The following is a 27,796-nucleotide window of genomic DNA, read 5'->3' on the forward strand; positions in this document are numbered from 1 at the left end:
AGGTTAATTGGTGGCTCTGAAATTGCCCCTCCATATGAATGTGTGTGTGTGTGTGTGTGTGTGTGTGTGTGTGTGTGTGTTTGTCCTGTGATGGACTGGTGAAAGATGAAATATTTAACAGCTGTTGGGCTCCATTGTCAGTCTAAACCATACAGGCTTCTCAGCTGTTTATGAAGATAATTTTACTTTTTAATTTGATTCTACACCACAAACAACAAAACAGTCAATTCAACTGCAAATCGATGTACAAGACACTCATTTTCTCCTTGTGACAAGAACCCCCCCCCCCCCCCCCCAATTTTTGGATGTCTGACACCAAAAAACAGTCAAAATATCATCATACATTATGGGATAGCATTCAATCTGTTTTGGTTTATTACGTGTTTGTTTTTATCATCAAAACTCAAAGACAAAAAGAATCCTCAGGTTTAGTTTGGACCTCTGTCCTCCTCACTCCATCAGTCTGAACTCTCTCCCATTTATCATCTCACTTGATATTCCTCTCTGCTCTCCGTGTGTGTGTGTGTGTGTGTGTGTGTGTGTGTGTGTGTGTCTGTCTGCAGCACAGGGCCTTTGTTTTAGGGTACAAAGGCTTTTGGGGGACTTGGCTGTTAGTTATGCATGGGTTCCCTTCTGCTCAATGCCTTGTTAGTCTGGCTTTGTCATGCTGGGCTCTTTGGTAGCCCACCAACAAAACTAGGTCCTGTTTCTTCCTCACACACACACACACACACACACACACACACACACACACACACAGATCCCCGGTTCCTCTTCGCACATGCGTGCCTGCGCTCACGTAGAAGCGCCGTCTCTCGGTATCTTTTGCACCATGTGACGGCTTCGGTCTGTGGCGGTTTTTCCTCGGGATAATTGTTCGTTGTTGTCGGCCGCGTTTCTGTTTCCTCGAGGACCAACATGTGACACACTGATTTTATTTAACCGGTCCACTCAGAGCAACACATCGGTACTATAACCTGAGAGATAAAGCGTGGTTGTGTTTCGCCTTTAATGGCAGTGAGATGTGTTTTAAGTGAGTTATCAGATTCTTCAATATCAACAGTAAAAAAGCAGTGGAATCAGGAGTCTCTCCGCTTCTCTCCTGTGTAGCGTCACATTCTCTGAGTTTAAATGAAGACAGAGGAGCATGAGGCAGACTCCGGCTGTCGGCCTTGTTCGGGCCCGTTGAGTTCTCTGATCGTGGCTGTAGCTCCATGGGAAACCCTGATTCTGCAGGACCTGCTGTCTGATTCCAGTCTTGGCTCTGCTTTTGGACTCGTTCTCCGTCCACCGGCCAACAAAATAATTGCTTCCCAGCGCATGAACACAGTTTATCTTTGCATCACAAATGGCTTCTGGACAGAAAAAAAAGGAGAGAAAGAGTAGAACACAAGCGAGAGCAGAGCCCGGCCGCCATGTTTAAATAAACTGTGGTTTATTTATTCAGAGTCAGGGTGTGTGGAGTGCTGGAGGTTACTGGACAGGTCAGAGTTCAAACATACGGGAGCAGAAAGTCACTCACGTTCACACTTAAACTCATTTTCAGTTGAATTCATTGTTTAGTAAGAAGAGCAGCTTTTTTCATGACATTTCAGTTTCTGACTCAAAACAAGTGATATACCTTGACACAAGTGTGTGTGTGTGTGTGTGTCAACCTCAAATTAAGAATGTCTGTTTATGATCGCAGAACATTACAACGCTACAAGTTGTGAATTAAACTGTAGTTTGTGGTAAAAAGAAATAGAAAAAAACATCTTAATTCCAGTTATGAGGAAATCTATAATTCATTACTTGAACTCCTGCTTTATTTTTGTGACACTTAGCTGCACTGAGGCCCTTCCAGCTGTTTAAAGGGGTTTTTCTTCTGTGAAACACAGTTTCAGAAAATCAAAATTGACAGTATAATGTTGAAACAGATGAGAAATCAACCAGAAAATTATCAATCTACTGACTGATGAAGGTAGAATATTGATAACTGGACAGAGGGAGAACAAACCCAGAAAAAGACAAGAAAAGAAACCAGACCGCATGTTGTTCCTGACTTCAGCCAGTAGATGGCAGCAGTCTGTACAGAGACAGGAGGACAGGCTCCACAAGCACTCAGTAAACACAACTCAACTGTACACAAAAACTACATAAACACATAGCATGCACCCAAACACAAATGGAACACACACTTCACAAACACATGACACACACACTCACACACATACTGTGCACACACACTGAACACTCGACAAAGACACACTGCACATACAGTAGACACTGCTCAAACATGCACTGAACACACACTGAACATTTAAACACAATGCAATACACACACACACACACACACACACACACACACACACACACACACACACACACACACACACACACTGCACAATCCAACTGTATTTCCCACGATGTCACCGCCGGCAGCTAACATGGGAATATCTGTCACATCCGATTAGTCGCAGCCTGGCCCCCAGCTGTGTGTGTGTGTGTGTGTGTGTGTGTGTGTGTGTGTGTGTGTGTTCTCGTATTTCTATCCTTGTGGGGGCCAAATGTCCCCACAAGGATAGCAAAACGTGGAACGACGTGCCTTGTGGGGACCTTTTTCCGGTCCTAAGTAGGAGAAACAGTGTTTTCTTGACCATGTTGTTGTTACTGAAAAAAGTAAAAGTGCAAAAACATTTCTTTAGGGTTAGGCTTTGTTGTGGTGTGGGTTAGGGTTAGGGTAAGGGTCAGGGTTAGGGGCTAGACATGAATGGGAGTCAATGGACGGTCCCCACAAGGATAGAAATACGAGACTGCGCGCGTGTGTGTGTGTGTGTGTGTGTGTGTGTGTGTGTGTGTGTGTGTGTGTGTGTGTGTTCAGGATGTATATTCTGTCTTGTGTCATTGTAGTCTGGGATCTGCTCCAGCATCCCGAAGCCCTGAGATTCATTTAGGAGGATGGATGGAGAGAAACACACACACACACACACACACACTGAGAGACGTAGCTTGAGAGTGTGTGTGTGTGTGTGTGTGCTGTGCTGTGTGAGGATGGAGTGCGGTGTTTGCTCTCTGAATCGCTCCTGCATGCGGACTGTGTGCGGTGCAGTGAGATCTCTGGCGTTTCTCCTCCGTCTGTGTTTAAAGCGGCTCCTCCTCCTCAGGTAAGGACAGAGACGGGCGGAGGGGCAGGGAGAGAGGTGGAGGAGGCGTCAAGCTGCCCGGCAGGAGGACGGCCTCCTCCACCCTGCACTGCTCCCCCCCTCTCCCCCCTCTCCCTCCGCCCCGGCCTCCTCTCCGCTCCCGCCGGAAGTCCAAGTCTCCCTCGTCCCGCGGCCACGCCCCCCCGAAGCGAGCCCTGGACCTGGACCGGATCGACGGCGGCGCCGACCCCGAGGCCCCCCGCCAGCCCCCCCGCGGGGGGCCCCGGGGCTCGGAGCTGGACAGGAAGTGGGAGGGCGTGGCCCTGGAGCTGCGCTGCCGCGGCGGCCGGATGAGGTCGGCCGTGTACCAGACCTCCGACCTGCCCTCCATGGTGAGGGCCAAGTCGGAGCGGGGCGAGGGCAAAGGTCAGCTGGAGCGCAGTAAGCTGAAGGCCACGTTCGTCTGAGGACGTCGGGCCGACTCGCACCCCGCAGCGCCGGAGGCTGAGATCAGTCAGAGCCGAGTCCCGGTTCTGCTCTGCAGCCATCAGGACATCCAACACAGCTGCTCCACCTCATCCAGCCACACTGATTCTGCATGTTCTCCCTGAGCCTGTCCCATCTGAAAACCTGCTGCTTCCTTTTGGAAAGTCATCAACAGAAGGAAGAAGACACTGATTTTACTCACATTCAGACTCACTTTTTTACTTCACTTAAAGTGGATTTAATAAGTCGAGATAACTGTTTTCCCACCTGCAAGGTGAAGTGTGTGCTCTTCACATTTTCTCCACATAGACACTTTCACACACAGCATGCACACACTATGAACACACACTGCACAGAGTGTGAGCATCAGCTGAGTACGGTGGAACTTTACACGTCGCAGCTTTTCAATGAAGGAGAGGAAGAGATTCTTCAACCTCCGATTCTCTGCACTCTGCAGAAAAGCAGCGTTCAGCAGCGACGCACTGCAGACTCAGAGCGACTGTAGAACTGGGACGCAGCGTTGAGCTCAGAGCCGCCTCCATCGGTACACACTGTCATTTTGCACCTTTTTTTTTTTTAATTGAAGGTGGATTCAAGAGATTCTGTGTTGCTCTTCTGTGAAGCTGTCGTACATTGAAATGAGTGAAATCAGAGCAAAACGGACTGAAGCTCGTCTTCTGTCCCTGACTGCTTCAGGCCTCCTCTCTTCCACTGAGCTGCTCTCAATCATCGCCAGTATTACCATGAGTCTTTCTGTCTTCAAAATCTGTAGTTTTTTTTTTTTGTAAGCACATCAGAAGATCAAGGATTACAACGGTAAATTAAAGTCAGTGGATTTTGTTCTGAAGCCTCCGGTTATTCATGTGCAGATGCAGGAGGATCGAACCTCCACCTCGAGATTAACTCGAGGGGAACTGAGCTCAGGATGAGAGCAGACATCTTAACGTGGTTAGAAGGTCATGAAACCACTGTAGCCTTTGACATTTCTGTCAGTATCTCAAATTTACTAACTCAGGATGGAATTTTAACCAGTGAAACTGATCATAAAACCTGACTTTGACTGCTTTTTTTTTTTATTAGTTTCCTCAAACTGACAAAAATGCACTTTTCAGACAGTTCATCTCCAGTAATGTTTGAACTAAAGATGGCATTTGAAGGCATTTATTAGTAAAAGTGAAAAAAGCTGAGGCAGTCAGTACCACTGCCTCACTGTAGGAGGGCAGTGCTGAGCACACATGGTCAGTCAGCAGAGAAAACAAGCTGGTCAAGTTCACTGGTTCGAATCCCCACTGCCAAAGGGTCCCGGGAACAAGACCTGTAGCGGAGCCAGAGTGGGGGCAAGGGGGCGGTCGCCCCAGGGCCCACAAGGTCATAGGGCCCCGTTTCATGTGATGTGTTCACATTTACTCGTAAATAAATTATTATAATAAAATGTGCAGTGTGTGCGAGAAGGTATAGCATATGATTGTGGGCTCCAATTTGCCAATTCTTACATTACGACTGTCCATGAATGCATCAGAGCTGTAAGCCAGCGCTGATTGGCTGTGCGGCATGAACCAGTTTTTTCTTTTGCACTTGATCTGAACTCTTTGGAGGGAAGTTAAACAGTATGCTAAACACTATGCTAGCTGCTAGCGGTACTACCCAAAACCTAATATCGGAGCCACTGGTGAGTCAGTGAAACCTTCAAAAATATTATCTTTATCAGAATGCTGTGGTCTTAAACACCTGGATATTTGAATGAGCCTTGTGTTGCTCTCAACTATAAGAGACCACCGAGTCTATTTTTTTTCTAATATACGTGAATTCCAAAAATATAGCTGTGTCGATATCTATCTGAATAGATTGTGTAATTTTAGACCAGCTGTGTTTATTTTATATTTAAGCTGTATCAAAGATGGTACAGATTTAGCCCGTGAGTTTTTAATCTCAGTTTTCAGCACCATGGACAGCGGACGCTCTGAGATTGACAGCTGTCATCAGGCTGCATTTGTGTGTGTGTGTGTGTGTGTGTGTGTGTGTGTGTGTGTGGGTGTGTGTGTGGGTGTGTGCGTGTGTGCGTGCGTATGTGTATTTGTTCTTCAGTACAAGTTTGTGAACTGGTTTGTGACTTTATTCTGCTTTCTGAGGCATATAGGTTTGTTTGGCTCAATAAAAGTGAGCATTAGTGTGTTGTTTGATGGTAGCATGAGGGATTGTTTGAATGGTAAACTTACTATCATAAGGGCCTGTTGAGAATGCTCCGCCCCCTCTGTACTGAGACCCACTCCGCCTCTGAACAAGACCTTTAACCCCTTACTGCTTAGGCTGGAGTCATGAACCTGCAGATGATCCGTAATTCAAGGTAAGATCATGTTTTCATGAGTTCTTGATTCACTCCAGAAATATTTTTAAAAAAAGGGTTCAAAAATTAGCCTCTGTGAAATGAAATACTGAGGTCAGTATTTCACTTCCTTATTTTCTCAAAGTAAAAAAAAATTTAGGAATGTAATTTCTCTTTTACATAAGTAAAATTTACACCATGTAAAGCCTGTCGAAGGAATTGTATAATTTTGTTTAAAGAAAAGGAATCAGCATTTATTGTTAATTATCTAAATAATCTTTCAATGTAATGAAGTGTATTTGGAAACAGTTTTGCTGTTACATCTACGGCTGTCCTTCTTTGTAATCGTTTATTTCAGCAGTTGTAGCGGATTTCCAAAGGAATTTACTCATCTCGCGTCCTAATTGGAGTTATTCTTGAGCCAGCTCCGCCAGATTAAAGTCAGGCGGAGCTGCAGCCCCACAGATCAGCAGTAAAGGCGGCATGAATCCCACTTTAACACCCGGGCGGGAGACGGAGTTCCCGCAGTTAAGTGGAAGGTGCGTCAGTAATGCGCCTTTTAATCGAATTAGCGGCTTTTTAAACAGCGAGCCTGACGCGCGACGACAACTGGAGAGAGAGAGAGAGAGAGAGAGGCTGGGCCCGCTGCAAGGCTATTTTCAACACACACACACACACACACACACACACACACACACACACACACACACACACACACACACACACACACACACACACACACACACACACAGCTGCTCGGAACCATGACAGAAGATGACGGATACAGTTGTCGCGGAGGGACAAGTCAAGTTTAGAGATGGGAAAAAGGTCAATAAACCAACTTTTCTTGCTCATTTGAAGTTTTCAAAACGCGCTTCACCATGTTCCAGATCGACCTTCCTGGGATATATTTGTTGATTTGTTGTTTCTTTTTTTTGTTTTGCGAACTTGCCCCACAGTGGAAGACGCGCTGGGTCGTACTGCGGAAACCTTCTCCAGTCGCAGGTAACTTGTTGGATCAGAGTTTTCTGCTCATTTTCACAATGGACGCAACTGTCAGCTTATTTAAACACACCTGCCATTTCTAATACCTGCTGATTTCCTGCCGTTTAACCAATTAAATTGTGCCAATTTGTGTCTTGGCTGTGCGCCATAACGCAACATGTGCGTCTGCGCGCTTGGATGTTCCAAATCGATCCAGAGAAATTTCATTACGCTGATCCCAGAGCTGACACTAAACGGTGCAGACAGGAGATCACCCCTGTTTGCACCCTTTCAAATCAACAGTCTGGGAAGGAAATTGCCTTCAAATACGAGGTTAATTATCCGAAAGCTTTCCATCCAGAAGCGCATAAACCTTGACTTTGTCTCAGTCCGGCAGAGGTTCGTGTGGACAGCTTGGCAGGGGGAGAGGCGCGTGTCTGAAGGAGTGCTTCACTTGAGATGCTGCGAGGAGAGATACTGAGCCTGTCAGCATACAAAAACATATGGCCTGGAGGGCTGCTGCTGTGTCCTTGAAGAAACTGGCAAGAGTGGCGAGAATAATGTCAGGCAACTCTGCCCTGTGTGTGTGTGTGTGTGTGTGTGTGTGTGTGTGTGTGTGTGTGTGTGTGTGTGTGTGTGTGTGTGTGTGTCTTCATCATCAGCTGTGCCAGTGGATCACTTCATTGTTTCAGGCTTTGCTATGACAGCTGTGGCTCCACAGACAGACAGGCCCGCAGCCAGGGATCACACAAAGTGGCACTTTTGTTATTCAGTTATTAAAGACAACATTTACTTTTTATGTCTGCTGCTCTGTAAAGTGTAGCTGCCTCTGTGTGTGTGTGTGTGTGTGTGTGTGTGTGTGTGTGCGCGCGTGTGTGCGTGTGTGTGCACCTCAGATTGCCTGTCTCTGCTGGTGTACAAGGAGAAGAAGAAAGTGAAGGAGAAAGGCGGCAGCCACAAGGAGAGGCTGAATGTGACGCTGGAGGTACGTTCAGCTCCTTGTTGGTTCAGTCCTGCTGCTGCTGTCACCAACTCTAAACCTCGGAGAACCAGCGCTTTAATATAGTTTATTTTAAAGATAGTCATTAAAAGGGTGAATAGTGTTGAAGTAAAGGATGTTTCATTATGGTGTTACTGTTGACTTTTGCTCATTCAGTTCAGCTCAAGTCATTTGTTTGAGTACATTTAGTATTCAACTTGTGAAAAAGTTGGGAAAGTCCCATTTCCCAGTTGGTAGTTTACCACTTGACAATAACCACAGTGGTCTGTAACCCATAACTTTAAATAATCAGTCACTTTTATTTTTCCTCATTTTGTTGCACATTGACCTTCAGAGGGCCTCTGGTCTTCAAATCACAGATGATTTGTCTAATTATAGATTTTTTTTTTAATAGTTTAAGTTAAAATGAAGTTATCTTCCACCAAAAGCAAGCTTGATTTCATTCAAGGCTGACAGAAAGCAATCTCTTTAATTTCATCAATATATTGGAAAGAACAGTTTATTGTGATACAGAAAATCTTTTCTGAGCTCCAGCAGAGATACACTTTATGAGGAGAATTTAAAAAATAACTTGCTTTGTAAAAAAGGTTGCAAACCAAGGCACTGATACAGCAGATGACAGACAGCTGACAAACTGTTAAATCAGCCTTCATGGTAATTTGTTTCATTTATGAATAATCAATTGCAGATGTCTTTTTAGGACAATTTCAGTTGTACAGCAATGAGTTTTATTTTTAAATCACAAGGAAATAGGATTTCTTAGATGTGAATTCAAACTTCTGAGCTGTGTCTGAAACTTCCCAATTCCAACTTCACTTGTTTGTTTGCAGAGAAACATTCGTAACTGATTGATCAACAGACCTCATGAGAGCGATGAGTTATTCTCCTGCAGTTTTATCACAGTCAACAGTCCCTCCATAATCCATTATTCTCTGTGTTACTGATGAATAACTGAGTACGGTTGGTACTTTGATTAAAAAGACAACAGAGGGATACATTTGGACAGAAAAGACCTGATCATGAGTTGAATGAGTTGTTTCTTATTAGAGCACCACAATGTCCTGCTGAGTGGCCATTAACCCATTTGGAACAATTAAGATGTTACTTTACTTTTTTAGTGCTGTTAGTTTGATAAAAACTACATTATTTTCAATTATTCTCAATATGAACCATTGTAAATCAGTGTGCGGTAAATCTCTACCCTCTTGTCCTTTCAATCAATCATCTTGACACACTCAGCTTGCTTTATGCTTATAGAAAAGGTTTTTGTGTTTCCATCTTTTTGAAATCTCTAAATTCACCAAATAAAGTGGATTTATTGACTGTGATGATCCATGCTTTTCAAGATATTTTTAACCATTTATTCAAATCTGAAATCTTGTAGTTTATACTTTCTAATGATGTGAGAAATAGATGTTTAAAAAAATAATGTTTTATACCATCAGGACTCCGTAAGCTGCTGAGAGCGGGGTGGAGATCAGCTGTGGGGTCAGCAGGTCTGAGTCCGGAGTCCACTCCGACACCTGACACTGTTTTCACTTCGCTCTCGTGTTTCAGTTTGTGGCCTCATGGCTGGAAAAGTATCCACGCCTGACGTCAGACCGGACCTGACCTCAGTCGGTCGCGGCCTGAGCAGAGCGCGATCGGCCTGCTGTTCGCATTGTGACGGCAGGAGCAGCTCCGCCTGGAATGTGTGTTTAACGGACATGTCCGCCGCTCCTCCAGGGAATCTGTGGCGTGGAGCCGGGCCCCGGGTTCGATGGAGTCTCCTACACCCTGTCCATCCTCTGCCTGGTGCACACGCTGGTCCTGGGCTTCAGCAGCCGGGACGCCCTGCTGGCCTGGGACGCCCGCGTCCGCTACAGCCTGGGAGAAGGTCAGTGGAGGTCACCGTCACCAAAGGTCACTAAAGCACAGTTCACCAGGATCAGGAAGATCGGTTGTGGATTTGTGGTGAAACATCTCTAAACATGTAAAAACTCTTCTTTAATTTAGACTTATTAAAGGGCAACTCCGTTTTTTTGACACCTGGACCTTATTTACAGGTGTGTGCATGCTCATATACTCACTCAGACAAACATCGTGCAGCTCGGAGTCCTCCAGAAGTTATTTAGATCCAACCGATTTAGCCGCACTTATTGGGGGCCACGGCAATGGAGCTTTAGTGCGGGACATAATCTCTGCAAAATCGCTCATTTCGGCTATATTTCTTCATCCATCGCCAGTGTTATCATAAAGTCAGCTCGTCTACCGTCTTCAGGTGAGTCAGCTGACAGTTTTCGCTAACTTAGCCACAATTAGCTCGGATGCTGGAGCCTCTCCCGTCAGCCGCCCCGCGGCCCGCGCACAGCGCTCCTCGCCCGGCTTGGAGACCTCCAGAGACTCTCGGTGAGGAGAGACTTCCAGGAGCGCCCCGGGGTTGGATGCTCAAAGCTCTGCTCTGCTCTGCTCTGATGGGATCTGCTGCACTTCGCTCTTCTCTGACACCGTGCTAACTTAGCCACAATTAGCTCGGATGGGAACGTCGCGGAGCTCCTCTCCGCCTCCATGGTTATGCGGCGGTTCCCCGCGCGCTCCGCGGCCGGCACGGAGCGCGTCTCCGCCCGGGAGCAGAGATCCGGAGCTCTCCCGTCAGCCTCCATGGAGCAGCTCCGGGCCGTTTACCCAGTCGGCCCGGACTCGGCCTCTGGAAGCTGCGGCCTGCTTCACGCGCCTCCGTGGAGCAAGCCGCGGCGCGGCAGCTCCGGATCTCCGCTCCCGGGCGGAGACGCGCTCCGTGCCGGCCGCGGAGCACGAGGGGACCCGCCGCATAACCACGGAGGCGCGTGAAGCAGGCCGCGGCTGTTGGAGCTCTCCCGTCGCCTCCGTGGAGCAGCTCCGGGCCGTTTACCCAATCGGCCCCAACTCGGCCCTGGAAGTCAGACGCCCGGGTACCGTGACAGCCGAGGCCGACTCAGAGTGCCTCTCTGCCGGGGAGAGGAGCTCCAACGTTCCCATCCGAGCTAATCGTGGCTAAGTTAGCGAAAACTGTCAGCTGACCCACCTGAAGACGGTAGACAAGCTGACTTTATGATAACACTGGCGATGGATGAAGAAATATAGCCGAAATGAGCGATTTTGCAGAGATTATGTCCCGCACTAAAGCTCCATTGCTGTGGCCCTCGCTAAGTGCGGCTAAATCGGTTGGATCTAAATAACTTCTGGAGGACTCCGAGCTGCACGATTTTTGTCTGAGTGAGTATATGAGCATGCACACACCTAGAAATAAGGTCCAGGTGTCAAAAAACCGGAGTTGCCCTTTAAGGAAATCCTTTCAGCTTGAAGGAATAAAACGTCTGGCTATCTCTGTTTTAATCAATTCGATTGACAGAAGGTTTACTAGTCTTTAAAGGACATCAAATATTTCTTGAGCTCTTTTGACATTTCCTGGGAAAACAGGACTTAAATCAAGGTGGATCTTCATTTTAAATCCAGACTAGGTTTGTCGATAACGCTGTGCATGTGTGAATAACGGAACTGAGATTGAAGTTTCATGTATTCACCTGATTGAAAAACAAAATTCAGTGAAGAGGAGCAGCTTTTCTCCTCCGAGATGATGGATTGTCTTCATGTTTGTGTCGACTCTCGCTTGAAAACCTTCTCGGTACGTTGATTTTTTTTCACATTTTGAAGAAGTATTGAAGCCTGAAAGTTGTCTGTTGAGCGACGTCTCAGCACAAAGTGCTGCGACTGCTGAAATGTGCAGCAGACTGTTGGGCGCCACCGTCATTTCAGCAGGTTAAGAGGAAAACATTGGGGTCACCGGCGAGAGGCGAGCAGATAAATTACACTGGGGCTTTCTCAGACAGACACGATCCAGCTCCGTCTCCGTCTGCTGTGTCACCCTCGCCGCTCCGCAGACTGAACCACGCCGAATTCCTCTCATGCTGAAAGGTTGCTTTCTTGTGGTCGCTCCTCACGGTGAGGAGACCCCGGTTTGATTCCAGGTTCTCAGTCTTTTTGAGTGGAGTTTGCATGTTCTTCATCTGAGTGTGTGTTTTTTTTTCTCCAACATCCAGCTGAAATCCACAGATGTGACTGATGGGTTAATTAGTTGATGGTGTGGATTGTGAGTGGAGGTGATTGTCTCTCTGATCTGATCCACTGAAGGTGCAAATTGATTTACTGCATCCCAAAACACCTGTATTGTATAATTATATCACTTTTTAAAGTTTCATTTCCATTTTGTTTTCTATTTGAAAGGCTGCCACTGAATTTGTTGCCAGGTTCCCTCTGCTTGGAGGCTGCATGTTCGCTCTGTGGTTGTTTGGGTGTCACCTGATATCCAAAGATACACTTTTCAGGATAATAGACTCAGACCTTGCTTACACAAAAAAGGTTTCGAGGGAAAATACACCATTTTTGCGTTTTTGTTTAAGAAAACATCTTTTGCTCACACGGCAATGATTTTAAATTGATGTCCATTGTTTGACTGATGTCCCAACAGAGTGTCACCTACACTGGATCGGTTGGCAGAGCGGTCGTCTCTTAACCTGAAGGCTGTGTTTTTGCTCCCCGTGTCCATATGTTGAAGTGTCTTTGAGCAAGATGTTGAACTACAAGCTGGTCTTAGTGGACAGACCTGAAAGTTTTGGAACTTTCCTGATTTCACTTGAAATTGCTTGGTTGTGTTTCATAGAGACTCTTTGGGAATCTGTTCAGGAAGAACCAGGTGTAGAAGAAGTCAGATCAAATGTGTGTGCTCGTCTCTGTTTTGGTGTGTATCGCTCTTTGGCTCCTCGTTTTCTGACTCCGTTAGAAATGATATTGGGTGTAAAATTTTAACCTTGAATCTTCTGGAAAACTGTTCTCCATCTAATCAGACATTCTTTTCACGCTGGCCTTATTGAAATGAAATGTTCCTTCAATTATCCGGGATTTGAAAGCCCTGCTTATATTACTGCAGTCGGATTTATTCAAATCAGTTGCAAATTGAAATAAGTTTCTTTTTTTTTTTTTTTTTTGTGCCGCGGCAGACGGCTCTGTCAGTTCTCCCTCAGTCTCACATCCAGGCCTGTTTCTGGGCTCCAGACGCCATCAGGAGCTCCTCTCGCTCCTTCATTCAGAGTTTGCGTCTCGACCTCTCCTCTTTTCAACTCTTCGGTTTGAAATCCCATCTGCAGCGTATTGTCGAATAGTTTTTCTGTTTTGTTGTCTCCTCTTCAGTATATCATACTGTTTCTACCTTGACGTCGTCGTTCACGCTTTTCTTTCCTTCTGCTGTTTCACTGCACAGAGAGTCTATTTCACGCCTGTAAGTTTTCTCTGAGACGCTGCTGTAAAACTTTGGAAGAAACATCTCCTCATTTCACCTTTCTGTATCTCTAAGTATTCATTTTGCACCTGGAGGCACTGTTTGGGTTACATAAGAACATTGTGCGGAGTGTTTGTGGAGATTCAGCACTTCCTTTATGTCGGTGGACGCTCACAGGGATATTGACGCATCCTGAAGGTGAATGTTCCGTTTCTGTAGTTTCTTCCTGCGATGGGAGACACGCTCCATCGAGCCTCCACGTGTATGTCTAAAGAAATTTCAATACTTTAGAAGAAAAGTTTTTAAAAAATATGAAAAAAATAAAATAAAATCTTAAAATTTGCTCCAAACAACTAAGCCTCTGTATTTGCTGGCCTTGTGGCCCTGCCGCCCCTCCTACGGGGCCAAACCATTCACAGAATGAATACTTTGAGGGGCTGCAAATTCACCCTCAACAGCTCCTCATACAACTTCACCAAAGTCCTAAAATGACAGAAATCCAGCAAAATGAAAGAGATTGTCTTAATTTTTGTCCTGTATAATCTCTGCCACATTTGGTACGTTCCATTAGCTTCACCTGAAAAGGATTCAGGAGCTCCTGCTTCCTGTTTGGTGGTTGAACCCGGAACCTGCTGATGATCCAGAGTGAAGATAAAGAAAGTTTAAAACAGAATACCAACATCAACGAATCATCCCAGACGGTTCTGATCCGCTCCGCTTTCCCTTCAGACTCTCAGATTTATAAATGGAGAAAACAAAAAGACAACTTAGGACGGCCAAGAAAACACTTTCCAGGGAGGCTGATCCCTGTAACCTTTGCTTTGACATTCTAGTCGACCTTCAGTGGATCTACTTTCATCACTGACCCTATGTGACTTCTTATCTGTGTGAGGATTTGTGTCTTTTGAACAACTTTAAAGTCAGTAATCTTCTCTATAAACCAGACTTTTGTCGCGTTTATTCTGCGTAGATAACAACCTAATCAAACTTGGCATGAAATATCAAGTAATCTACTTAACTCTGTTAAACTTAACTGAAATAAAAGTCAAGAAATTGCCTTTGTTTTTAGTTCAAATGTACTGAGACTTCCGTACACACTAATTGATTTTCCACATCAAAAACTATGGGAAGCCTTAATCTCTACTCAGTTCTGTTCATTAAGAAGTTCCGTGTTTCCACTGTTGTCGCTCTGCATCAGTCGAGTTTTAGTATTTTGATGGTTTTGTCTGAGAATGATGATTAAAGTTGTAGCTTTTCGGTGATGTGAGAGTGAAATGTGTGCACTGAAAAATGAAGCTTCCGCATTCAGAATCGCTGTAATGAATTTGATTCATAAGTTCTCCTTGACTCTTCACATGCCGATCATGTGCAGCCTTGAGTCAGGTAATGCTCCAAGTCTGAGATTTAAGACCAAAAATATATTCTTTGTTTCTTTATGCTGCAATTTGTATGTAAAGCTACGTTTTCATCTTTTCTGAAGTGCAGAGAACTTTCCAGCGGTTCTTATCATTCTGTGGCGAGGTGTGTGTGTTGGAGCTGATGTTCAGAGTTTAGTCTGAGAGAAGGAGAAGCAGACCTTGGCACTGAATAAATGCCATCTGCATGAAGTGAGCGATGGCAAATTACAGGCAGCAGGGCTTAAAGAACTGCTTAATCATCATTAACTGCAGCCATCGTTTTATACTTGTGTTACTGCAGCTGTGTGTGTGTGTGTGCGCTCCAGCGCTCCACTTCATTTCTACCATGATTGATCTTCCGTAGGATTAATGAGCCTTGAGTCTTCGGGACTCGCCGCCGGCGCTCCTCACCGTCTCTCTGCTTCAGTCCACAGGTTCGGCGTCACCGTGGAGCCCGGCACGACGCTGCAGAGCGGCTCCGCCTCCCTCCACCTGTGCAACAACCTGCTGGCGCTCAGCCGCGGCGTGCCGCCGTTCGTCATCGGCCACTGGAAGCTGTCGGCGTTGAGGCGGTACGGCGCCGTCCCCAACGGCTTCGTGTTCGAGGGCGGAAGTCGCTGCGGATACTGTGAGTCACGGGGGGGGGTGGGGTGGAGGGGGGGTCAGGGTGCAGAAAGTCAACACTGTAGACTGTCAAGATCAGGACAACTCTCTCATTTTAGTTCATATTTTCATACTATTTCATTCTGAATATATATCAAAGAAAAAATTGAAACATGGCATCAACGAAATTCCCTGTACCATATTGTAACATTGTATCATCACAAATTGTAACTTCACCTAAAGCATATCATCACATTACACATCATAATATCACATACAGTAACATATTGTAACAAATCAGAAGATACCAAATTGTTTTATTTCTGTGACAAATGAGAACAGATGAAAATCGCTTGAAGCGCCAGCTAGCCACACTGGCTGATTAGGTCAGAACACTAAACAGTGCTGGAACCAAATACACATCTCTCTCTTCTTTGTTTGCCAAACAAAACAGAAGTTCATGGCACTTTTATTACTTTTTTGATTTTCAGATGCAATGAAATAGGATTTTGTTTGTTTTTTTTTTTGACATTTTGCTGTTTTGTTTCACCAGTAAAAACAGCTTGATGTTGAAAATGTAACCTATCTCCTTTCATTTTGTCAAGATTTGTGAAAAGATACTCGATTCAATGTAGACAGTTAACTCAATAAAAGGGACACTTTGGAATTGTTAAAACGTAACTGTGGTTTATCACAGCTGAGTTGAGTTTCTCCAGCCACACCCTGATCACTGCCACAGCGGCTCTCAGTCAAGAAAGAACTGAAACCTGCTGACGAAGAGGAGACCAGAAGATCCTCAAATGCTGGACGTCATGCCGAGATCCAGAGAGATAAAGAACAAATGATCCTTCAGTGTGGAAAAGGTCATAAGGCCATTTCTAAAGCTTTGGGTCTCTGAACCATAATCCACTAATGGAGAAAACATGGAACAGTGGTGAGCCTCTCCAGGAGTGACCAGCCGACCAAAATCACCCCAAGAGCTCCCTGGAAACTCCCTTCTCGAAGGCTCAAGCTGGAACTCTGGAAGGTGGACCTCTGACTGACCACAGAGAGTATGGTCTGGCTCTAGCTCGTCCTCTGGAGACGGCCCGGGGATGTTGTGGAGAAGACGCCAAACTGTCTCAGTGAAACGACGCCAGCCGGAGGACACGAGACGAAGGTCGCAGAATCCATGAGAGAGCGTTCAACCGGCAGAGACAGATGTTCAGAGCGAAAGTAACCGACGCCGGAAACCCAGTGAAACTCTCTGGAGTTTGTTTGCTCGACGCTCGGCGCTTGTGACTTTCACATTTTACAGACCTCTAAAGTTTCTCCTTTGTGTTTATAGCTCTATATTTCACTCCATCAGACGCTGAGTCAGAATAATGAACGCTGAATTGCTTTCCGCTTAAGTGTAAAAATGAAATGGGACGGCGTTTGGAGTTGGACATGAAGGGGCATTAAGTGATCAAACCAATTCCAGATTAATAGCAACACAATCAGACTTTGTGGGAAAATCAATAAAAACAACAGAGGAAATTGAGGAAAGATGAGAAGAGTAAAGAAGGAGATCCAAACTGATCATATCTCATGATCTGCAGCAAAATTCTTCAGTTCCAGCTGAGAAGTTGAAGCCATTTTGATTACTTTGAATTATTTCTATTTTGACCAGTCTAAGGGTTTCATGCACTGTATTACCAAAAGTAGTTTTTTCACCTATTGAAATGATTGAATTCATTTTTCACTATCACTTGCAGGGCTGCAGGTGTATCGAATCAAACAGATCAGTGAAAACGCTCAGATTTTTTGCAGTCTGGTTTGAAAAATGAAACCATTTCTATCGAATTTTTTTTAAAGACAACTTTGTGGTGATGTAAGGCCAAGCTGATAAACACACACTTATTCAAACAGGTAATCCACAGATGCACATGGGGAACATGCAAACTCCACACAGACAGGCCTCTGACTGGACTCCAGTGATTTTCTGTAGTTGTTTATAGAGTCACATGATCCCTGTTAGACAGCACTCTCTGTGGATGTGTGGATGAAGCGTCTGTGTGTGTGTGTGTGTGTGTGTGTGTGTGTGTGTGTGTGTGTGTGTGTGTGTGTGTGTGTGTGTGTGTGTGTGTGTGTGTGTGTGTGTGTGTGTGTGTGTGTGTGTGTGTGTGTGTTCTCGTATTTCTATCCTTGTCGGGGCCAAATGTCCCCACAAGGATAGCAAAACGTGGAACGACGTGCCTTGTGGGGACCTTTTTCCGGTCCTAAGTAGGAGAAACAGTGTTTTCTTGACCATGTTGTTGTTACTGAAAAAAGTAAAAGTGCAAAAACATTTCTTTAGGGTTAGGCTTTGTTGTGGTGTGGGTTAGGGTTAGGGTAAGGGTCAGGGTTAGGGGCTAGACATGAATGGGAGTCAATGGATGGTCCCCACAAGGATAGAAATACGAGACTGCGCGCGTGTGTGTGTGTGTGTGTGTGTGTGTGTGTGTGTGTGTGTGTGTGTGTGGTTGCCAAGGTTCAGGTATCATCTGAATGTCCAGCTGATGGAGGGATGAATGCAAAGAATGAGAGGCAGCTTTATGTTTTTGGATGAGGAGTGTGTGTGTGTGTCAGAGAGAGAGAGAGAGAGATAACCAGTAAAGTGTCTCCTCGGATTGTGTTTTCTTTGTGTTGAAGCTGAACTCAGACCGCTGCTGGGTCGGCGAAACGTGTCCCACTTTTCCACAACGTTCTGGAAACGTTCTCCTCATCCTCTCGTTCAGAAAACAGAAGTTTTTTGTGTGTGTGTGTACTTTTGCAGTGTGTGAGTGTGTACAGGAATAACCATGCGGTCCAACAGCTCTGGTTTCAGTGATCTGATGAGACTCAGCTATAAATACCAGGCTGGCTTTGTCGTGGACACTCTGCTGCTCCCCGGCCAATCGCAGCCCCCCGATCCACCTCATCTGCATGTTACCCAGCAGCCTCGGGGGCAGGAGGAGAGAGGCCCTTTTAGTGGGGAGGGAGAAACACTCAGAATGAGAGAAAGTGACATTCCTTGTGTGGGTGCCAGGTAGAACCCAGTGTTAGTTTACATTTCGACATGCTTCTCTGTATTCAGTGCAGACATGTGACACGTCGCAGCGCAGGCAGGATTTTAACGAGCGCTGACAGACGCATGTAGATTTTCATATTTATAAATCTGTGCATAGCTCGAAAACTGTTGAATGTGTTGAATTCCACCTGTACAGCGACACAGGTGGAATTCAACAAGTGGTAAAGTTTACAAACCTCACAGTTCAGACTCAGAGGTAAAGTTATCTATATTTAAGCTGCAGACAGAGTGATCAATGCACGTCAATGCCAGGAGTCTCCGGAAAGTAAAAGAAAATGAAAGTTTTTAGTGGAATTCGCAGTGCTTTATATAAAGCTGAGTCATGATCTGTGTTATTGCTGATGGTTAAAGCTCCTCAAACAACCTGAGTGTCGAGTCAAGTCTGGAAGATTCAGTACTTTCTGTCAAAAAGCTCCATTAAAACTCACTTTTACAGGTCTATCATCTGACTTCTGCTCATCACCAAGCCCATTATCAATATAATAGTTTCATTCTTGCTGTTAAGCACAAAAAAGTTATAAGAATGAAGTTGAATTTGATGTATATACACAGTATGTGTATGAATGAATGAACACGTGAAAGGAGAACAAGGTTTTATCAATTGCATTGATGAAAATTAAAAGAAAACCCTCAAAAAGACCCCCTAAGCTCCACCCACCAGGACAAATGATTGATAAGAACATGCAAACTCGACACAATAACCACTCCATCATTTACAATTAAAGCTATCCATCCTGCAGCAGGCTCTTTTTATTGCCTGTGCTTAAAGGTTTCCTCATAACAGTGAATATCTTTAACTGCACTAAAGCCATCAGTCTGATTAACTATAAGCAGAGGAAATCGTATAGTTTCTCACTGCTTTTCCTTTTCCCACCATGTCGTCTCAGTCAGCACCATCCTCCGTGCAAATGTTGAATAGTTACGCCACCAAAGCTTCATAGTTCTTTATCACTTTGTGCTTTTTTTAATCTAGAATCCCTCCTTTCACCCTGTCGGCTGCTGATTTCCCCAGAGGCCTTTCTCTTTCTCTTTCTGCTCGTGCCTCTCTGTGGGGCGAAGCTGCTGAACCCGGGGCTTTCTTCCTGCTGCAGCTGCGTCTGGGCGTTCAGCTGCGCCTCGGATGATAAGATCTGCGGCTGCGGAGCTGAAAACAGGCGCCACAGCGCCGCGGCCAGCCGATTCACCCACTGCTCCTCCGGGACGGCGGTCGGCAATCGCTCGAGCTGAGACCTTCCTGAACGTATGTGTGTGTGTGTGTGTGTGTGTGTGTGCGTGCGTGCGACAGAGCGACATTACTGCCCGAGCTGTGATAATGAGGCCAGCGTGTCCTGTAATCGATGATGCTTGGCGCCGAGCCCACGTCTTAGCTGGACGGGTATTTCCTGGCTTATCGGGTCGACACGTGTCCGTGGCACACACACTCTCACACCCCCACGCCGTCTCTCAGTGCACACACACACACACACACAGACGGGGTAATAAAGGATCTCAGCACGGTTCGGACGGCCACTGCTGCCTGTGATCTGGATAAAAGCGACTGGAAGCTGACGTGCCGTGTCAGCAGGCCCTCGTCCCTCGGCGGGCGTAAACACACATGCCTCTTCGATGCACGTGCGAACGTGCTCGGCTGGCACGTTGGACTCGCGCTCTGTGAAGCGTTATAGCTCTCTGCGGTGCCCCAAGGTTATTCTCCTGCTTTTTCAGGTTCTCTCAGAGCGCGATCCAACTTTAGCAAGTGCTTTGTCAGGTGATCCGGAGGTTCAGCGGCCCCCAGAGGGTTCAGCGTCTCTGACTGTCCACTTGTCTGTACAGCCTCTCCGCCTGTGAAGCTTCTGAAACTGGGTCTGATTTACAGTCAGATGTTACCTGTTGACTTATATTCACGTGTTAGTGAGAGTAAACAGTCAAGATCAGCAGCTGTCCCACGCACACACAAGATCCTGGGAGAGTGTTTCTTTGCTGTACCTTTATTATTGAATACTTAAAATACTTCTTTCATATCTTGTTTTTATTGTACCACGCCATTTTTCTCATATCTTCTTTCTGATGTTATGAACTTTACACACGTGCCAAAAAATGATCCGTTTATCAGATTCCTAATTACGTCAATTCATCCTGAGACAGTAACTTCCATCAAATAATCACTTTAACCGTAGTCTGGGCCGAACCAATGTTTTAACCTAATATTTTAAACACATTGTGTGATGCAAGGACCAGAGACCACAACGGTCCATCTCAGTTCTCACAGCCTCGCAGACGACCGCCACATGTTTTCACGTCAGTCTGGAGCTCTGGAAACTTCAGCTGCTTCATTTCCTCCGAGGGTTTCTGTGTGGAGTTTGCATGTTCTCCTTGTGTATTTATGTTTTTTGATTAATTTTTTCCCAGTCCTGACTTCCTCCAACAACATAATTCATCTGCACTTCTCTATAAATGAAAACAGATTACCGGTATTGCTGCGATAACGTTCCATTATATTACCCGAAAAATACCCTGAAATCGTTGGAGAAGATTAAAAGCTTCCTCAGGTTGGTGATGATGTTTTTATACGAAGGAGAGAGTTGAATGAGCACATTTTACAGCGTGGTTAAACCGCTGTCAGCACACCTTGATTTAGAGGAAGGAGGGGAACTCCGTCTCCGTTTATCGGGCTGTAAGGAGGGAAACTGCAGCAGGAGAGGAGATGAGCTGCAGGAGGACTTCAGCAGTAAATCAGCTTCAAATCTGAATTGTTGTGGCGGAAGTTAGAGTGCCAGACGAAGAGCAGGATGACGTTGCTCCTGCGAGCAGATGGACAGATTTCCGGTCACACTTCCACCCAGAAGTCACCTCCCAGCTGCAGTTTTTTTATTTATACTTGTAAAACTGCTGCTTTTCACACTAGGCTAATGTGTGTGTGTGTGTGTGTGTGTGTGTGTGTGTTTTCGGTCAGCTCTTCGTTATACCGCTGCCACACTGCAGCAGAACGTTAAACCGTTACACCAACAAAGTGCATGCGTCATGATTTTTTATCTCCTCGTTTAGACGCGGAGCGTCTTAATAAGAAGCCGAGAAATGTTGAACAACTAATTGAGCTCATAAGCATCCATTACATTTGATGCTCTGCAGTGATTCAGCTCATTTCAATTAGTCTCTGCTGCTGTTTTCATTGCTGTGTGTGCATATTCTATGAAAATGTGTGAAATGTGAAGGTTGTAGCTGCATTAATTAATAACTCGTCTTTGTAGACGTGTTGAAGTACTTCTAGAAAGCAATCCACTTTGTAGAAATACTGTAAACACGTTGTTTTCCAAGATCCAAAACTCAGATAAATGCAATAAACTCTACTTTGGCCAAATCCCTGAGTGAGAGCTCACTTTGTCTTTTCCAATCCTCCCTGATGTCAGACTTTGATGTTTCATGATGGGTTTTTTTTTTTCTTTCTTTTTCTGCTCTTCTTGTGTTTTCACTCACACCTACCTCTGTGTGGGCCTGTTAGCAGAGTGGGATTTTTACGTAACCTTTGGAAGAAAAGGCTCGGTTGTGGCTCAAAGAGCAGCCTTGCTCGTACAGGAGCCTTCTGAACCTCAATGAATAATGTTTGGCCTTGCTCAAAAATGAGATTTTACTCCAAACCTCACAAACAAACCCTCTTTCATCTGCTCCACGCTGCTTGGTTTACAACTGCCGATGCTGCTCACGCTTCTGTTTTATCCCACCACGTCTTTGAGTCATTTATCATTTTTACTTAACACACTGTGGCTCTGATCTACTAAAGCTTTGTCTATATTAAAACCACACATCGGGGTGTCAAACGTAAGGCCTGTGGGCCAAAACTGGCCCCAAGAGACTCCATTTCACTGTATTTCACACCAGAAGGTTTCATTAAAATTGGCTTTGTGTTGCGATTATTGTAATTTTCAGTCGTCATTTTTTTAGTTTTGTGGAAATACAGACATTTTCATCATCTGCACAAGCAAAAAAAACTTTTATGTTTAAATTTGCAGGTTGTTAAGGCTGCATTTTGCTATTCCTAGTCTAAAACACACCAATTCCTCATTTGAATACTGGCCTCTGTATTCTCAGTAAATCACATGCCAATGCTTTGCGTAATTTGAACATGTGTTCTGGTTCTGGCGTATCTTAGTGAAAAAGTCCGTTTAATGTGCTTCCGTCCTCCAGGGGCTGGAGTTTTCTTCCTGTCCTGTTCAGAGGGAGAGCAGATCAGTTTCCTGTTCGACTGCATCGTTCGGGGCATCACGCCCAGCAGGGCGCCACATGGCCTGCGGCCGAACCTGCCAGGTAACCATCAGCACGCATCTCAGAAAACGGTTGAAATGCACACATGAATTCTAATTTTTCATCTACGGGTCTGACCTCCTGCTCTGAACAATCAGGCCCGTCGGCATGCGACTCTCTGACTCCCGTTCTCAGCTTTACTGCCTGTTTATTGCTCGTGTTCAGCGTTTGCGTGGAGGTCCGCGCTAACGGAAACGCCACATGCTGGAGGCGCCAAGGGGTCGCCCTGCAGATTGAAAGGTCGTGGCTTTGTGTGTCACCTCTCTGCTCTCGTGGCACACCGCTAATTTCTCAGGCATTCGCTCCTGTTAGAACAGAACGCCTGGCGAGGATCTGGCAGCTGGAGAATATGTTAGAAACAGAAACAGAGACGTGTCTCCTCTGCTGCCGTTACGTGCTTCACACCCGACCCGTCCATGTTTCAGGAAGTGTGTGTTCAGTTGTAAATATGTGAAGACGTCAGGACCCTGAGGTTTCTGCCTGCGGAGGAGATCGAGTCATAAAAACAGTATCTACATGGATCTGTACAGGCGAATATTGGATTTACTGTGCTATTGCTATGACTGATCAGAGATCTGCTCAAAACAGCAAAAGATTTCATTCATAAAAATGCAGTAATATTAATGTAATACTACATTGTTGCTTGAGTATTACATTTTGAAGTGAGTTTAATGCAATATCACCAATGTAATTAAAGTTTATAATCTATATAGAACAGTATTGAAAGTTACTATGTTAACATGGTGTCAAAATTCTTCATTTGCAGGATTTGAACCGACCACTGCTGCAATGCAAAGAAATAAGTCAAGTAAAAACTGTAATATTGGCAGACGAAGGGTTAAATTTATAATAAAAACCTCCACTTGGCATTTTTCACAGAGTGGGATGTGATCTGAAAGATCCTGAAAACATTTGCTCCCGATCATTTCCAACCTAGTGATCAATACATTTCCTCCAGAATTATTTATGTCCTGCTCATCTGTGAGAACACGTTCTTTCTGCTGAGGTTTCAAACTGCTGAGGACCCAGAGTCCAGCCAGAGGTTGGCGCTCGGCGCTGGCTGATCGCGTCGCTGCAGTCACTGGAGTCCTGCGGAGCTTTCCTCATTTCTGTTTACATTCATTATTTCTGAGGGAAGCTCGCTGCCTGCTTCAACCTCCATGTCTGACGAACGAGCTGAATCCGCTTCTCTCCTCATCCAACGTCCATTTTGCTCTTGTTTACATCCAGGGTTTTCTTACGCTGCTTCTGTGTTGTGTAATTTTAGGGAAAAGCAGCTGTAGATCATTTGAAAAATGGATCAACAATGTGTGTATGTGTGTGTTTGTGTGTGTGTGGGAGGGGGGCCCGGTCTTGAGAGGGCCTCGGTAACCTCACGACATTCAGTGCTGCCAACTCGCTAAAATTAGCAGCGAGCGGCTGCGTTAGCAGATGTTAGCCGATACTTCTCAGTGTTGTGAAGAAACTTCAGCATTAGCTGTCCGCCGTCCAGAGGCACGGATCCACGGGTTAGGTTGTTCACACCGGCACTCACACACACCCTGACCCACTGCGACACACACACACACACACACACTCCTGCTCTACAGATTTGTGTATCCAGCAGGCATCGGGTGTGTAATTGGCTGGTTTGACGCTAAACTGAAGCTCCAGTAGATCGTCGAGGCGCCTTAAACGTCCTGAGGGAGATGTTACATTTACACACCGGTCTAGCAGACAGTTGGACAGACACACACACAAACACACCCACCGACATACGCAGACTTGCCGCGTCATGTTTGTGAGGCTTCTTCATAGATAACCTTACCTGACCTGAACCTTCTCGGCTTTGCATCTGATATTTCATGAATTCGTAGGAATGATTGACTGAATGACTCAATAGACTTCATGTCAGGAAGAAGCTTCAAATCTGCCCAGAAAATGACAATGAAAGCAACACTAAAATATTCTGTATTTGCCATTTGTTACATTTTCTTTCTTTTTTGTTGTCTCTTAATTTTCTATAAAGCAGAGAATTTTTTCCTGTCATTGAATTCTATTTTTTCTTTCATGTTATTTTTGTCATGGTGATTTTCAAAAACTACAGAAAGAGACATGACTTCTAAAGTGAAACTTTAAATTGTGGCCACAAAGTACTATTTTCTCTACGACAAATGACTATTTTGTGGCCTTATTATAGTATTTCATGGCCTGAAATGACTATTTCTGTGGTCTACTCTGTTCTAGTTAGAGGTTAAACACTCTCATTCATTACCTCTGTCCTATGATGTGATGAGTTATTTACAGCATGTATTGGTTGTCACACAATATCTGATACTGTGATTTGATACACACTTCATCTTTCATCACCTTTTGACCTAATTCTCCTTCGCCTGTGCCAGGCACTGCTTAACCGTGATGTGGATATATCAACGTTTAAAGCTCAAATCTCATGTTTTCCCATCATTTACAGAAGTTGTTAAAACCTAAAACCTTCCAGGGGGATTTTATTATGGTTTCCTAGAGTTTGTGCATGTCTGATTTTGTGTGTGTGTGTGTGTGTGTGTGTGTGTGTGTGTGTGTGTGTGTAAGCAGCAGATCCCAGCGCCGACAGCTGTTCGGCAGAGGAGCGAATCAGCCAGGAGACGTCGGAGCTGGAGAAAAGACTCAGCATGTTGTCTCACTGCAGCCTGGCCAGCAGCACAGGTACTTTCATCTGTCAGCTCCACTGCGCACACACACACACACACACACACACAGATACACTCACAGTTCAGCATCTTGGATGCAAGGCCAGCAACTTTCTGAAACTTTTCATGGCAACAAAGTTGAAAGGAAGCTTGTGGAGTCGATGGCAGCGTCTCGGGGTAAATGAGGCCTCGTCGGTCTGGATGGGGTCAGCACTGCCAGCCGCAGGGTCGGGGTTAGCGGCTGCAGTTCCACCATTCCGTAGCTTTGACTGGCAGCGAGCGGCTGCAGTATAGCTAATAAAACATTATCTGAATGCTCAGGAAATGAGGGGGCTAATCGATCTCAGTCCCACTGTTTAAGGAGCCAATCAGCAGAAAAGTTTCCAATAATTATTGTGAGGATTCGGTTCTGCTGACATGCAGAGACTTTTGTTTCCCGCTAATGATGCACAGGAACTTTCAGATGATTCAGCAAATGAGCGCTGGTTTTTGAAGACTGATTTCACAGGGTCTTTGGTATATATTATCCAGAGCTAAATGAACATTTTTGAATCTGATGATAATTAGACGATCTGTTTCCAGCAGTTTCTGTCTGATTGGTTAATGAATCATTTCATTACGGTCTAATAACCCCGTCGCCTCTTCAGCCTCCACATACAGCTGCAGCACATCTGTTGCCGCGGACGACCGCAGCAGCATCTCCAGCTCCTCCTCCAGCCAGTCGGACACCAGCTACGGCAGCCGGCCGTTTTGGATGGAGCCGCTGTCCAGACCGCCGCCGGCCGGCGAGACGGCGTCCAGCTCGTCCTCGCTGAAGACCCTGACCGGCTCGGACGACCGGCTGTTCGCCGCGGTGATGGGCGGCTCCGCCGGGCGCCCGGCCTCCGCCCAGCCCCGCCCCCGCGGCCTCCATGACAGCGGGAGGCAGAGCTCGCTGGACAGCGGCATCGGGATCGGTCAGTCCTCGTGCTCCGGGAGCTACTCGTCCTGCACGGGGAGTCTGGACGCGTCCAGCCAGGGGGGAGGGGAGGAGTTTGGCTCTGTGGCCAGTCTCCCCGCTGCGCCCTCAGGGCCTCCTCCTCCTCCTCAGCCCACACCCGGTCCAGAGAGCATCTCTGCTCGTGTCTCCTCCTCCTGCTCCTCCTGCTCCTCCTGCTCCTCCAGATCCGTCTCCCAGGCTGCCCGGAGGCACAGTGATGAGTACCGCATCCCCAGCCTGCTGCGGCTGTGGTACGACACCCCCAGGAGTCTGCTGCACGCCGCGTCGCCACCGCCGCCGCCATCGCCATCGCCATCGCCATCACCATCGCCAGCCCAGAGAGAGACACCCGAGGCGGGTGGCGGTCTGAAGCGTCTGGCCACGATGCAGCGCTCGCTCTCCTGGGGCAGCGAGAGGGCGCCCTCTGTTGACAGCGACGGGAGCTCCACGCCCACGGCCCTGCTGCTCCCCGCACACACTCAGGTATTCACAGCGTCACGCTCAGCATGGCCTCTTCCCCGGCCGCCACTTCCTGCTGCTACATTTCCATTAAGTCCAACGAAATCAAAACAGATGTTTACAAATCATCATCCTCGTCACTCCCGGGTTTTCTCCCACCGACGCTCATCTCCATAATGTGTCTGCAAACCCACAGCGGCACCGCCATTCTCATGCAAATACATCTTATGTAACTCTTCCATGACTTTAGAGGCGAATCAGTTCTGCCTCGTCCAAACAGGCACGGAGAGAAAGAGTAACGTGGCGGCGGAGGATTTTCAGCCTGGCTCCTGCTGCCACTAACAATCAGTGCATGTTTGAGTTCAGCTCCAGCGACACCCTGCCATCCTACAACAAGGCCCACATGTGTTTTTCACACTCGCTGTGCAAACTGTCCTGGCTTGACTTGACATTTTGATGAGAAAATACTTGAAAGGTCTGGTGATGATGGTGCCGGTTTGAGGTTTTCAGTGTGGAACTGCTGCCACAACAATACAGTGGAAAAAAAAAATCTAAAATCAAAATTCATGTTCACTAATCATGGAATGAAATATTCAACGTTTTATGGAACATGTTTATTGATTTTGGGAGTAAACCAGAGAACCTGAGGAAAATCCGTGCTTGCACAGGGAGAACATTCTGACAACTGACCACTAATATTCTGGTGTCAGCTGCAGGACGTGTCCCACTAAGGCCCCGTTTACATGACGTTTCAGAAAGGTTTCCCATTTACACTCTAACATTTTGAAAACGATGTAGAAGAACTATTTACTGGAGTTTGCACATCCTCCCTGTCATTGTTCAAGCTTTCCCTGATCTTAGGATAGCGACTAACCCCGTCATCTTGAACACAAAGGTTAGAAGAAGCTGAAAGACGCTCAGCTCTCTGCAGTAGCTGCTCTCCATCGGGGCTGAATGCTTTGAAGTACCGACTTATAGAAGTAAAAGTATAAAGTTTAACATTCAAATATCTTTTGTTCATGGTCGTGTTGGTTCTGCTCGAGCCCCCAAAGGCTAAATTGGTTAAATTGTCAATTGAAGTTGTACCTTTGGAAAGGATCAGAGGCCAAAAGTATCGAAGTCACTGAGGATCC

General features: G+C 46.0%; 1 protein-coding gene across 1 annotated transcript in view; it reads left to right on the top strand.

Moving 5' to 3' along the window:
• Positions 1-6,689: 6,689 nt before the first annotated feature.
• Positions 6,690-27,796, top strand: part of LOC115389865 (protein Dok-7-like) — a 29,216-nt gene continuing 8,109 nt past the window's right edge. Inside the window, exons 1-8 of the mRNA XM_030093432.1 lie at positions 6,690-6,759; positions 6,891-6,936; positions 7,812-7,900; positions 9,641-9,791; positions 15,033-15,233; positions 22,440-22,559; positions 25,131-25,241; positions 25,873-26,687. Coding sequence (XP_029949292.1) covers positions 6,706-6,759; positions 6,891-6,936; positions 7,812-7,900; positions 9,641-9,791; positions 15,033-15,233; positions 22,440-22,559; positions 25,131-25,241; positions 25,873-26,687 — 1,587 coding nt within the window. The 5' untranslated portion in view covers positions 6,690-6,705. The remainder of the gene's footprint in view (positions 6,760-6,890; positions 6,937-7,811; positions 7,901-9,640; positions 9,792-15,032; positions 15,234-22,439; positions 22,560-25,130; positions 25,242-25,872; positions 26,688-27,796) is intronic.

Source organism: Salarias fasciatus, chromosome 6, assembly GCF_902148845.1.
Source record: "Salarias fasciatus chromosome 6, fSalaFa1.1, whole genome shotgun sequence".
NCBI lineage: Eukaryota > Metazoa > Chordata > Actinopteri > Blenniiformes > Blenniidae > Salarias > Salarias fasciatus.